The sequence below is a fragment of the Delphinus delphis genome, chromosome 8 (genome assembly GCF_949987515.2).
Source record: "Delphinus delphis chromosome 8, mDelDel1.2, whole genome shotgun sequence".
In the NCBI taxonomy this organism is placed as follows: domain Eukaryota; kingdom Metazoa; phylum Chordata; class Mammalia; order Artiodactyla; family Delphinidae; genus Delphinus; species Delphinus delphis.
In genome coordinates, this window is record NC_082690.1 from 40,184,494 (window position 1) to 40,197,921 (window position 13,428).

General features: G+C 48.8%; 1 protein-coding gene across 3 annotated transcripts in view; it reads right to left on the reverse strand.

The window, feature by feature from the left end:
- Positions 1-13,428, reverse strand: part of AMOTL1 (angiomotin like 1) — a 173,033-nt gene that overhangs the window by 4,695 nt on the left and 154,910 nt on the right. For all 3 annotated transcript variants that reach the window (XM_060018092.1, XM_060018090.1, XM_060018091.1), the window contains 3 exons: positions 7,809-7,999; positions 4,094-4,219; positions 2,797-3,023 (listed from right to left, as the gene is read on the reverse strand). In XM_060018092.1, the coding sequence (XP_059874075.1) occupies positions 2,797-3,023; positions 4,094-4,219; positions 7,809-7,999 (544 nt within the window). The remainder of the gene's footprint in view (positions 1-2,796; positions 3,024-4,093; positions 4,220-7,808; positions 8,000-13,428) is intronic.

The window sequence follows — 13,428 nt, forward strand, 5'->3', positions numbered from 1 at the left end:
GCCCAGGAGGGCTAGTCCTGGGCAGTGGCTGTGTGCTTCAGAAAACCTGAAGGCTTCCCTGCTCCTAGACACGGTCCCATCGGCCTGATGCTGTGCCTAAGAGCCCCCGACACCCCTCCACTCTTGGTAACGGATGGTCTCCTACAGGCCCCGGGTCAAAACAAACACGCGTCCTGGTCAGGGCAACACAGAGCTGTGTACAGTATTCCCCAGAGAGATCCTTGCAATGGAGAGCCATGTCCTCCAAGAAGCAGAAAGCCAGCTGGGCTCCTGGGAAGGACCACTCAGCCCCCTTCTCCCTCCCTGCCCGCCCCAAGAGCAGAGACGCTGGGGCAGGAAGAGGGCGGGCTGGCTGGGGAAAAGGGAGGCATGATGCGCTGTGGTGTCCCTTTTCCTCAATGTCTTCCTACAAAGCTGGACAGAACAGTCACTGTTATGATGGTGAAATACGGCCCACGTTCAGAACAGTGCCAGCACTCCAGAACACTAGCCTGTAGAAAATGCGGTAAGCACAATCGAGTGTCTGTTCACTTATTTAATGAGCCAGCAATTCATAACGTCTCTTTGCCAGGGCTATTTCAAGATGCCCATTCATAACAGAATGCAACTCAATCCAGTCTGTCTACAGCAACGCTTCTCAAAATGTAATGTGCAGGGCTTCCCTGGTGGCGCAGTGGTTGAGAGTCTGCCTGCCGATGCAGGGGACACGGGTTCGTGCCCCGGTCCGGGAACATCCCACATGCCGCGGAGCGGCTGGGCCCGTGAGCCATGGCCGCTGAGCCTGCGCGTCCGGAGCCTGTGCTCCGCAACGGGAGAGGCCACAGCGGTGAGAGGCCCGCGTACTGCAAAAAAAAAAAAAAAAAGTAATGTGCCTATCAATTACTTGGATATATTGTTAAGATGAAGATTCAAGTCAGTGGGTGGGGCCTGAGAGTCTGCTTCTCTAGGAAGCTCCCAGGAGAGGGTGGTCCGAGGCTGTGGTCCAAGGACCAAGGGTCCAAGGGTCCCTTGGAAGCCGAGGGTCCGAGGACCACACCTTGAGTAGCGAGGGGCTTTGGCTAGGTGCTTCACACACATCATCTCATTTCATAGGAGGTAGGGCCTGTTGTTATCCTTTGTCTTACAGAAAAGGAAATGGAAGCTTGGAGTAATAAGTATCTCACTGTGAGAAGTATCAATAGCAGAAATGGGATTGGAACCCAGCTGTGCCTGCCTTTAAGTCCACTCTGTGTTCTTGCCACCTCATCGCCCTGTCTGGTGAAAAGCCACCGTCTGGCAAGGATGTTCTGTGGAACCAAGTCACTGGCCTGTCTTCTCCCCTGGGAGCCCCTGAGCCATCAGGAAGGTATGTGTCATCACCTCTACCTCCTTCCAGAGCCCCTCGGGCAAGAGACCGTGGAAACACTTTGGGGACTGTGCACTGTACCTTTGCGAATTGACTGTGTGCCTCTGCCTGGAACCTCAGAGGGCCCCGCTCTGTTTTTGTGACACGTGGACACCAATCACAATAACGAGGAGGAACACCAGTGCAGAGAACACAGCAACTCTTCCCGCAGCCGGGTCCTCTGGCTCCCAGGCCTGGTTGAGACACATCAGATGCTAAGGGTACAGGCACAGACCCCAGGGAAATGCCTGCCTGGGTGGATGTCACAGACTGGCCTCTGCCAGGGAGGTTTCTATGCGAGCTGCGCACATTCAGACTCCCCTACCAGGCCTGCCTGAGCGCCGCTTCCAAGGCTCTCTAACTGGGGTGGGGAGCTAAGTGTCCTTGGGAGGGTCTTTGAAGATCCCAGCTGCTGTCCACACACGTCCTCTTTGAAGTGCATTTCCTTGGAGGGCAGGGGCTGCAGAAGTAACCCGTGGGGGAACTTCAAACAGAGATTGTGGCTGGGTGCCTTTGATCACCCCAAGTCTGTCACGTTCGTTCTGGAAGCTCTTATCCCCTTTGGCACGAAGCAGCCAGGCTCCTCTGGGGTTCTGTTTTGAGAAAAACAGGCTCTCGGCTCCTTAGATAAACAAAACACACTCTGAGCCGGGGAAATGCATCAAAGAAGGGCCAGGCCCCTGGGGGTGTGGAGTGCCGGGGACAAGAGCGGAGGATGCGCTGCCTGCGAGCCGGGCGGCTCTGCCGCTTCTCTCCAGACCCAGCCAGCCTCCATCGCCCCAGGAAACGTGTTCATGGCTGAGACCACACGTCTGCAGAACTCTCCTCAACATTCTGCCTGTGTAACAACAATCCAGCCAAACCACTGCCGCCAGAACTTTGCACTCGAGAGCACTGCTTCCCGAGTGCTTTCTCTCCATCATCTCATTTTGCCCTTGCCATGACCCCATGGGGTACAGCAGGGCAGACACCTCCAGGCACCGCCCTGCTCTGCGAGACGCAGAAGCAGAGGTGGAGCAGTCTTACCACTGGTCTGGGGCAGAGCCAAATTCAGAGGCCTGAGGTCTCTGGGTTTTTCCCATTAGAACATTTTACATGAAGGGTCACCTCAGCTTTCAACAATAATGATGATAATTATGATGTGAATCAACCCGTGGTTCACAGCGACTCTGGTGGGGTGGTCTTTGCTTCCACCACCAAAGTGTGATTGATTATCCTTCCCCGCTTTACATACGAGGAAACTGAGGCTCGGGAACACTCAATATTTCTGCTTTCACGAAAGGGTGTCTGAACTCCTTCGGCCAGAGGAGATGCCTCTCAATGTTTGTGTGATGCCTCTCTTCAGTCTCACCTCAGGAGGGGCGGGACTTGCCTGAGGGGGCGGGGCTCGCCTGGGGAGGGGCGGGGCTCACCTATGCTCCCCTTCCAGGTCTTCTCCTCCTTCCTCTCCTCGGCTAACTGGCTGCTGGTGAGCGAGGTCTGGCGGGAGTGAGTCCCAGTGGCTGCAGCGATGGACGGGACAGAGCGAGCGGGCCGCAGGCTGGAGGAGTCCGTCTTCCCGGCGTCTTTACGGGATCGCTGCTGGAGGACCTTAATCATGGCATCCTTCTCTATGATTTTGGCATGGAGATTTTTAATACTGTGTAACAAAACAAAACAGTCATGATCAAAAGCCCTTTGGCTAGAATAACATGAACATTTCTCTCAGGATGCCCAGGGACTTTAATTATAATTCAAGGACAGAGAGTTAAGCGCAGTGGAAGTCTTCAGTTACAATCTCCAAATTGTAGAAGACGGATCTTTTGTAGTAGCTGAAAAGGGTGCACCTTCTCTGGCCCCTCAGGAGACTCTGGGATGTCCTGGGACCCCAAGGACACACAGTTTGAGTGACCACGGCCACCCAGCAGGGACCTCCTGGACTGAACTGTGTCTAGGACCCTGGCAGTGGGAGGCATGGAGAAGCAGTAGGAAAGCACACAGACTCAAGGCTCACACAGGGTGGGCTGCTCAGGAGGGTCCATTTCCCTATTTTCTGAGGAAGAAGAAAAATAGACGGACAGGTTTTCTGTGAGAAGCTGTTTTTTCCTCCGTGAAGGTCAAAGATGAGAATCAGAAAACACGTGAGTTCTTTTCACAACCCAAATAGTAACTTGCTGAGCTTACCAACGACTCAGCCACTCAGTCCTATTTTCACATCTGCAAAATGAGAAGCTCAGCTTCCCAGGGCTCCGCGGGGAGGGCTGGGGGTGGGCGGCAGGCTAGCTCCATTATGTCACCAAGCCCGTTGGACGTCTTGTTTAGTCCATAAGAAGAATGCATTAGCTATATAAGTTCTTTATTTCTGGCTGGAATATATAAATCCTGGCTCAAAATCTCTGAGACTTTGGAATATGATGTTTCCCCTGTCCAGCTGGTAATGTCTAGAATGTTGTAGAGACAGACACCCAGAAAACACATGGGCATCTAAATTCTTGTTATTAGCCTGCATCTGACATGAAATTAGCCCCCAGAGACTTCAGGCTCCAGGCCCGTTGTCGAGCAGACTCTTTCCCTTCTCTCTGGGGCAGGGTGGGAGGGAGAACTCAAGCTTCCTGTTCAGAACAGGAAAGGGCTGAAGTGTGAGTGCAAACATCAGGCTGGCGGCCCCACTGGGGTCTGCAGGGAAGTGCCCAGAGTGGAGCCTGGTGGCCGCGCACAGCTGTCCCTTACGTGTACTCCATGTCCTGACATCTCCTGGTGGCCTGCATCACTTCCCCCTCCTCCTGCCAGATGTGGGCCTCCAGCGAGCTCTCGCCATAGCTGCCGTTCCTCGAGTGGTTGATGATCGTGGTGTCCCTGGCAACACAGGATACACACAGAGAATGACGCTCGTGGGGAGGGGTCCAAGGGTGCCACACTAAAAGTATCTCTCCACAGACTCCTTCAGCCCTTGCCCTCTCCTAAATCCTGGCCAATTCTCTCCCTAAATTGCTAGAACTAAGGTAGTATCTAAGGAAAACAAAATAAAACCCCCAGATCCAAATCCCCTGCCCCTTCTACTGATGACATTGAATTCTAAGCTATGTGGCGTGCTCTGAATACAGACACTACTGCACATCTATAGGTTTAACCTACTGACATGTGGATACTGATATTACCACAATGGTTAGTATTTCTATGCTTGTAACCTTCCATACTCACTTCTCCTTTCTCACTTTCTCAATCAGAGTTAAAGTTTTATTTCTATTTCTCACCCATATAGCAGCTATTTCAAGTATGTTACAGTCAATGGGGACTCAGTAAATCCTTGAAACGGAGACTGGCCCTCCCGGACAGCGAGGCTCCGGCTGAAGCCCCCTTCACGTTCGCATTCGAGCTCTCACCGCTTTGATGAGCCCCTGCCTAGGATTCAGCTCCGTTCAGAGTGACAACCGTGCTGGGCAGCAGGGCACAAAGATGAGGAAGACACACACCCTGTCCTTGGAAAGTCTAGTCGAGGGGGTAGAGTGAGGGGAGGGACAGACAGAGGGAGACTGCAAAGCAGTGTAGCCGGGAACAGATGCCTGACCGAAAACCACTGGTCAAAGGTAACTGTTCCTCCTGCCACTGGTTTTCTCAATTTAATTACTCCTAATTAACGACGACTGGTAAAAACAAGATAATTGCGCCATCTAAGTGATCCAAGTATGTCTTGGGCTGAAAGGCCCAAAATGTCTCTGATCAGTGAATCTTAAACTAGTAAGAAATCATCCAGCCAAATATTTCACATCCCTTTAACTTCATATTCCAGTGTTACAATCATATTCATATTTAAAATCTTACAGCTCTTTTCTAGAACACCCAAAAAAGCAAAAAAGGGGGCCTTTCTTTTGTCTCTTTTCACAACAGCTATCCATGAATGAGTGTTTCCTTCATGCCTGGGCCTGCGTGAAGCATGCTACCCGTGGTATCTCGTTTAGTTCTCTCAGGAACTTGTGCAGGAGGCATTACTATCCTCATTTCAAGATGAACGAATGGGTGACCTTGCGAGAACACCCAGTTAGTGAAGGTGGAAAGGGATTCAAATCCGGATATCTCTGACTCCAAAGTCCACGCCCGTAACCGTCACTCTACGCTCCCAAGTCTCCTGTATCTTCATGAAGAAGGCCTCAGCAAAGGTACATGAATGATAAAATAAACCAGTGAAGAGGGGACATGTGAGAATGCGGCTAAGTGCAAACTGACTGAAAACAAATCAGAAAGCCAAATGACACAGAAAACCAGCGAAATGCTTTAAACATACTGACAAAATTATAAATTCACTGCATGGTACACAAAAATCATCAATATAGGAATTAGTGGCCAGAAACATTTTCAACCGATTTTTTTTTGGAGAATTTAGGTAGAGATGGAGACAAATTTAAAAATTCATGTTTGTAGCGTCAAGGACGGCAGGTACAACTAGACGAAAATGACTTCAAAGGTAAATACACACAGCTCTCAGCAAAATATTACATTACTTTGAAATGCTCAAAAAGTTTCAAAAGCTTCTCCACCCACACAAAATAGGCCCAGCCTCTCAATCTTCTGAACAGTGGTGCCAAAATGCACCGAGACATCAAAACCAGTTGGTATACAAATATCACTGCCTGTAAACATGAAGTATGTAGCAGTAGCTGAAAAGTCACAAAACTAATGGCCGGAAATAGCCATTTTTACCAATTTTTATGTAGCCATTTAGACCTAGGCAATAAGAGCTTAGAATTTTGACCTTTCTCAAAAATTCTTCCGTTTCCTTTTCTCCCTTTTTGTCAACAGAAAAGCAATGCTGAACTATAGAGGTCTTCTTTGAAAAGAACATTAAGATTGGAGCTAAAAACATGACCTCCTCTGAACTGATTTTTCCCAAGACTGTGGGAAGCAGTGGTCGGTAGAGGGGAGGGTAGTTCCCCATGGAACTGTTAGATGCTCAACAGATACATGTGGAAGCAAAGAATGGGAGAAGGCAGGGATGGTGGAAAGGGTCCCCAGCCATCCATCCATCTATCCATCCAGGACTTCAAACAGAGCAGAGGAGGAGAGCAACAGGGCTGGGTAAATCCCAAAGGATTAGTCTCTGAGGGCAAGAGGTGTTTCCCCTGCTCGAAGGATGACGGCCAAGGCTGGGCCTAGCACAGCGTGAGCGGGGCTGATCATCTGTGCACTCTGGCTGGTTCTACTCACGACATCCCCCCACCCCCATCCTGTGCCCAACCAGGAGTCTCATGCCTCAGACCAGTTCCTTCCCCTACTTCTTTTACATTCAAGTCCCGTTCATCCTAGGACCCCAAGCATGCATTGATCTGATAAATCAAAAGAGCTGAGACAACAATGACCCATAAAGGCCCTGGGTCACGCTTCCAAGGTAACGCACTTACATTGTTATTGGGGCTTTAGTGTCCTCCCAAGGGAATATGGTCTGGTTTCCTGCTCATAACCAGACAAGAATTATAATTTCCATTTCAGAAACTGGGTAAGTTCTGAATGAAGTGACACTCAGAAAGGCTGGTGCAGTCACACACCTATAGTCCGCAGCAGAGGGACAATTCAATGCTCAATATATTGAATAACTTATGGGTGAAAAGCAGGGCTGGTAGAGCGCACAGCCACGCAAGTCAGGCGAGGTCCAGCGGTCAAGGGAAACTACCTGCTCATTCAGACAAAGGTAGAGCTTAACGGGATTATTTTGTGAACTATCGAGCATTCCGAGCTAATTTTTAAAGAAGAACTAAGGCTGTGTGCCTGCAACAAAGGAGATAAAGCAACAGAGGTAATAACTGACAGCAGCAGAAAATGACTGCAAACCAAGTGAAATCAGGCTTTAAGTCAGACCAATTTCAACACTTACTACCAGTGTGATCTGGAATAAACCACTGCATCTTTCTAAGCCTCATTTCTTCACCTACAAAATGAGGATAGTAATAGTTCCCACTCTCAGGGCTGTTATGAGGATTGCATATTCTTGTCTGGTCCATGAAACATACCCACTGTTTCAAAGAGCATAAAGTATACTTTCCCAGCATCAGTCTTAAAGATCACGTAGTACTCCGCTGTGTGGATGGAGTTGAAATTATTGAATGAATCCCTCTTGTTGGGCTCTACTCTATTTTAAATGTATTGATGTTTTCAACCACACTGGGATAAAAACTTATATAACTTCAGGCACTTATACAATATAATGGTTTCCTTAAGATAAATGTCGAGAACTAGAATTTTGGAACCAAGGGAGAGGTACATATTGCCAAAATCATCCTCAGAAACATTATACCACTTTGCTCTCCAACTAGCACCACAGCCACTTTATAATTATTTTTAACTGTTCTCACTCCCTGGGATGCATCCCTGAACCCCTCTGGACACTCTGTGTTTTACACTCTGTGTTTTTCCAGCTGTGCTTTTCCGAGCAGCACAGTTCCACGGGACTCACCTCTCGGCCGCTGCAGTGGCTGCAGCGTTCATGGCGAAGTGCCGGATGGCGCTCTCCTCTACGTACTTCTGCTCCCACTTGGTCATGTCAGCCTCCAGCGCCAGGATCCGCTCTTCCTTCTCCCTTACAAGTTCCATGAGGGCCGGGGCATTGTATTCCGGCAGGCTGGCTGGCTGGCCGTTTCCGTGTTTCTGGAGATGCGAAAGAAGTAACATCTTTTTTTTTTTTTGGCGGTACGCGGGCCTCTCACCGCTGTGGCCTCTCCCGTTGCAGAGCACAGGCTCCGGACGCGCAGGCTCAGCGGCCATGGCTCACGGGTCCAGCCGCTCCACGGCATGTGGGATCTTCCCGGACCGGGGCACAAACCCGCGTGCCCCGCATCGGCAGGCGGACTCTCAACCACTGCGCCACCAGGGAAGCCCAGGAAGTAACATCTTCATGCTGAATCGGGACTATAAAGTAGACCCTGGGTGGGCAGAGTAACCCACGTGGAGCACGCACGGTTCACCCAGATCCCGCAGCACATTCACCCTTGTTCCCTTCTCCAGCACTGATGACCCGAATGCGGGTGGATTCTGACACCATCAACCTCTATCCCCACTTGCTCTATCTCATTTAATTCTCCGGGAGCTCTATAAAACAGAGAGTATTATCCCAATTTTACAGATGGAAAAACCAAGCTGCTGAGAGACTGAATGAACTATTCCTTGTCTCTAAGCTGATCAGTAGCAGGGTCAGGGTTCAAATCCGAGTCTGTCTGCCTATATCCAGCTTTGCATGACAGGAAGTGGTTTGTCCAATGTCTTCCGGTTAAGTTATACCAAGAGCCAGAACAGGAACAAAGTTTGGCTTCCTGGTCTAGGGCACTTTCTCCAGAGTTCAAGGAAGTGATTCAGCTGTTTGCTTCCCCTGAGGCTGGGAGATAGAATGTGAAGGTACAGGAAGTGGGCGTGAGATGCCTTAAGGGCATGCTTGCCCAGCCTCCCATCTGGGAAACAGAAATTAAGACCTGCCCCAGATGGAAGCCCAACAATCAAAGAGGATAATAAACATGAAAGCACTTAATACACTTTAAAGGGCTAAAACCAAAGTACAGTGTTACCAGAAAAACCTCTAAGGCAAGTCAAGCTCATTTTCCAGCCCCTTCTCTCCATCTGTGTCCATAAGAGAGAAGTGTTATTCGGATAACACAACACAAAGCGGCTGTGTTATCTGAAGAGCTCATGAGCTGAGGATATTCACTTTTCAGATTTTCTCCCTTCTAACTCTGGGATACTATTTCCTCTAAACAGATGACTTAGAGGACAAGGAGGTTTGACTTTCTGGCCAGTGGTAGAGATGGGTCATCTCGGGAACCCGGGGTTAGGAGACCAGTCGGGCCTAAGCTACTCAAGGGGAGAACGATTTCATCCCAGCTCTTCTCTGTCCTGGGACGTGCATTCCCCTCCTATTTCCCAGTGATCACAAACTTGAAATGCAGGGTTGTTTGCAAGGTGAGAGGTACCTTTCACCCTGAACCGCATAAATTACCCAGAGCAACAGCTGGGCATTTGAACTGCACTGCTGGAATCTAATCCCACCAGAAAGAAGAGAACAAACGGGCCTACGGGCTTTTTGTAAACCATATGCTTCTATTTGATTCTTGAAAGCTACAAATACAAGTCATTCTAGGATCCAGTGGTAGCTGGCCAGTGGCCGGCATTTAAGCCGGAATAGACTGGAAAGCGTGTACCTGTCCTCTTCAGCCTGCATAGGAAGTCACCGACCCCATCAAGCCAGGCACCCGGCCTCAGGGCAGGAGGACAAACAAACCAGTCCACTGAGATGAGAAACTACCCTGCTTTGAGAAACTTTCCAAGACAAAGATCCCACAGCCTCACTTAGCTGCCATCTATGTTTTCTATCCAAATCCCTGTGTTGCCACCTCGGCTGGCGACCTGCTCAGGTCCTTAAGAGCTGTTTAAATAAATGCAAGAATTTAGATACTCAAGAGTTCAGAGATAGCACAGTCTAACGGGTACATACATTGCCCAGAAAAACAGATTAAGGGTCAGGCAGGCCAGCTTTTGCTGCCCGTTCAGCTAGTCACCAAATATTTACTAGGCACGCACCCTGTGCAGGGGATATACCACAGTGACCAATACAGATAAAAATCTTTGCCCTCAGCGTGTTCACCTGGGAGAAAGGCCTAAATTTGCTACATGACCTTGGGCTGGTCTCTTAGCTGCCCTGGGCCTTGTTTTGCCCGTCAAGAACATTCCCCACTTCTTTCTTCTACCTCCTAAGACTACTGTGGAAGTAAGACGTGAAAATTACTTTCAGCTCTTTTCCAAAAAGAAAAGATTGTGAGTTCTTAAAAATGTTAATTTCCCTTCCTCTTTTACCATTATTTCTATTTCACTTCCCCCCAACTTCCAGGAATGCTTAAGTACCACACTTTGCCTCCCGAAGTAGGGGGAGATTACTTCTAATAACAGAACCTGTTCATTGAGAGCTGCTCTTTCCTGCTGGTCCTAGTGTCCTGACCTATCTTCCCTCTCCGACCTTCTCAGTCCAGCCACACTTGTCACTTTTTTTTCAATGGGATTGGAAAAGTTGGAGTAACTTGGGCACCAAAGATGCCCTAAGCCATCAAATGACCCTGAAGGTAATGAAGAGAAGAACAACAATGATAGTTATTCTTCCTTCACCAAGTACTAAGTGTCAGGCACTGTGTAAGTACTTTGTGCAGATTTTCTTATTTTTAGTTACAAGTATATGGTAAATATAAGTTATGTGCCGCATTTTAGAGACAAGGAAGTGAAGGCTCAGAAAGATCCCTTTTGTAGTAGGAGGAGAAGGCAGCCTAACCCCCGAGCCTATGCTCTGACTCAGTTCACGATTCCATGCCACTCCGCTCACCTCCAGCCTACCCACCCTTCTGGAAGGTTCCAGAAGAAATAACTTGCAGGAGTAACTGGAGCTCACTTGGGGGCTCTGTGTGGAGAGGGCCGGGTGGAGAGGCTCAGCTGTGTCCTGGCGTAGGTCTACGGCAGAGCCCTTGTGTGGGGTGTTGATTCAAAAGTGCTCTAAGCTGTTCTCTCAATGGTCCCTTCAGAATGATTCTCTATGGGAAGAGGCAGGCAGTGTGGGCTCACTGCTTTGTTGAGGGGAGAGATGACAAGGGGCTTTATTTATTTTGTGTGACCTCAGTATGCCTTCTAATGGGGTCAGGTAAATGCCTCAGTGACCCCGGAGTGAAGGAGCAGTGTGCGAGGTGGGTTGCCCACATCCGGGGTGGACACATGTGTGAGCTCCTCAGACTAAATAGAGGAAGCAGATCAGAGAGGCAGAGCTTCTCGGGTGACCCCACGCGCCAGGGTGGATGCTGGTCACCCCTGCTGGGGGCCAGCGGAACTGTGATCACCACACTTGTCCACAGACTCCAGGCAGGAGTTGAACCAAACTATAGTATTGGCCACGTGGAACTATTAAGGTATTTTGGTGGACTTCTTTGTAACAACACTTTTGTCTTTTCTGGTTATAGAATAATGCATGCTCATTGGTAAAATGAGAAAACGAAGTATTAAAGGAAAAAATAAAAAATAATACTCATCTTTTTAATGAGTAGGCAAACGCAGGGAAAAGTAGGGAGATCCCCAAGTGCCTTTCATAACAGAAGAGACAGATTAACACTCTCATTAAAAAAACAATTGTAATATTATTTTAAAGAGATGCTGGGCAGCAAAGTTCTGTTTAAAGATTGTCTCCCCCACTCTCTGGTCTCATATCAGCCGTACACATCTAGGGATCTGCTGTCAGCTCCCGAAGACAAGTCCAAAATGCAAGCCACGTAATTCCCCAGGACAGCCCTGATTCTGAAACTTCTGTCCTCCACAGGCAGCCGAAATCTGACAGCATCCTTTACAAACAGTGGGAAAGCTGTGTTTGCTGCTCTGAGGAAAAAAATGGGCCTGAGTGTGTGTGGGTCTGAGTGTGCATACGGGAATGGTCCTCTGTGGCAATAGAGAAATTTTTCAAATAATGTTTCATTCACATTTCTTCTTGATACACAACAAGGATAATGGAGCTGAGTCTGGTTTCTTTCATCCCCCCCTTTTTTTCTTAAAGAAAAAGACATCTTGCAAAACTAAATGTTGATGATAATGTACAGGAAGACATTCTTATACATTTTGGATAAATTGGTATATTTACTTTGTAGAGTGATCTGGCAATATCTAGTGATGTTTTGCATATCCATTTGTTATCCAGAAATCCCATTTTTAAGTATATCCTCTTGGGAAGCTCTTACATTTTTTTGCAAGGAGACATGTAAAAAGGCAGCTCATTAGAGTACTGCCTGCAACAGCAATACCACTGGCACAAATCCCAAAAGCAATCAATGGGAGAGATATAGTTTAGAATACGTATATTCTATGAATGAAAAGTCTGTTTTCATAGCACTCAAAATAGAAGATCCAGGGATAAGTAATTTAACTATAGGGTGTGGGTGGCACATTAACTGGAAAAGAACATTCTTTTTCGCTGTAAATACTGAGATGTGCCCATTCTGTCAGCCAAAGACTCCTAAATACCCACCAGGTGCCAGCACAGTACCAGACACCAGAGAGCCTGCCCTCCACTTGGAGAACTTCAGATCTCAATAACGGAGCAACAGAAAATGGCTGAAGGGTGGCCCTGAAATGCCAGAGAATGCGGCACAGGTTAGAAGGATCAGAAGTCCAGAGACAGACTCACTTTTCCCTGTGAGCTATCAACTAAGCCAAGTTGGTAGGGGCCTGGGTGGGCTCCTTGATTTTCTGGGCAATCTCGCTAACACCTCCATCTCCAGCCAAGTACATACGCCCAGAGGGAACTGTGTGCGCTGCCATGAGAAAGGGCTGAGCTGGCCAGAGCATATGCTTTCAAGTGTTTTCAAGTGTTTCAACCATAACCACTATGCCCTATCCACCAGATAATTCCATGGAGTCCTGTGTCGCATTTCCCTGGTTCCAAACTTAGAGCACACTCTTCACCAGCTGCACAGAGGGCTTTGCCCACCACGCTGGCTGATGACACACCAGGAGCCCTTGACCCGCTTGTAACGGAGCCCGGCCCAGCTATTGGACTTCTCCTCTTGCCAAGGCCCATGAGGACCCTGGGCTGCGGTGTTTTACTCTGAGTTTATTTGCAGCTGAATTACATGAACAGCTGTTACCAGGAGAAACAGGGAGAGGCAGAAGGACACGGAACTCATGGCCAATATTATTTTCTAGGGATAGTCCTGACTCCTTCCTGTCCTTTACCTCTGAAAACTCACTGATGATCAGGTCCTCCCAATTTCACCCCCGTTCTAGGTCCCCCGTGGATTCCCACTGTCACTACACCCTAGATGACACTAACAGCTTTCGGGCTGGCCTCCCATCTGTTCCTCCAGCCCCTCCTCTGACACCACCAGAGGGCTCCTCTCCTGATCCTACAGGAAAAAAAAAATCCAGTCTCATAACCTGACCAAAAGCCCTCCACAAACTGGACGTTGCCTCCCGCTGGTACGCTCCCCCAGCTGGCTGCCCCCAGCTGTCCTGGACCCACCACGTGCCTCTCATCTCTCTCCTCCACGCATACTCCTCCTCTACCTCTG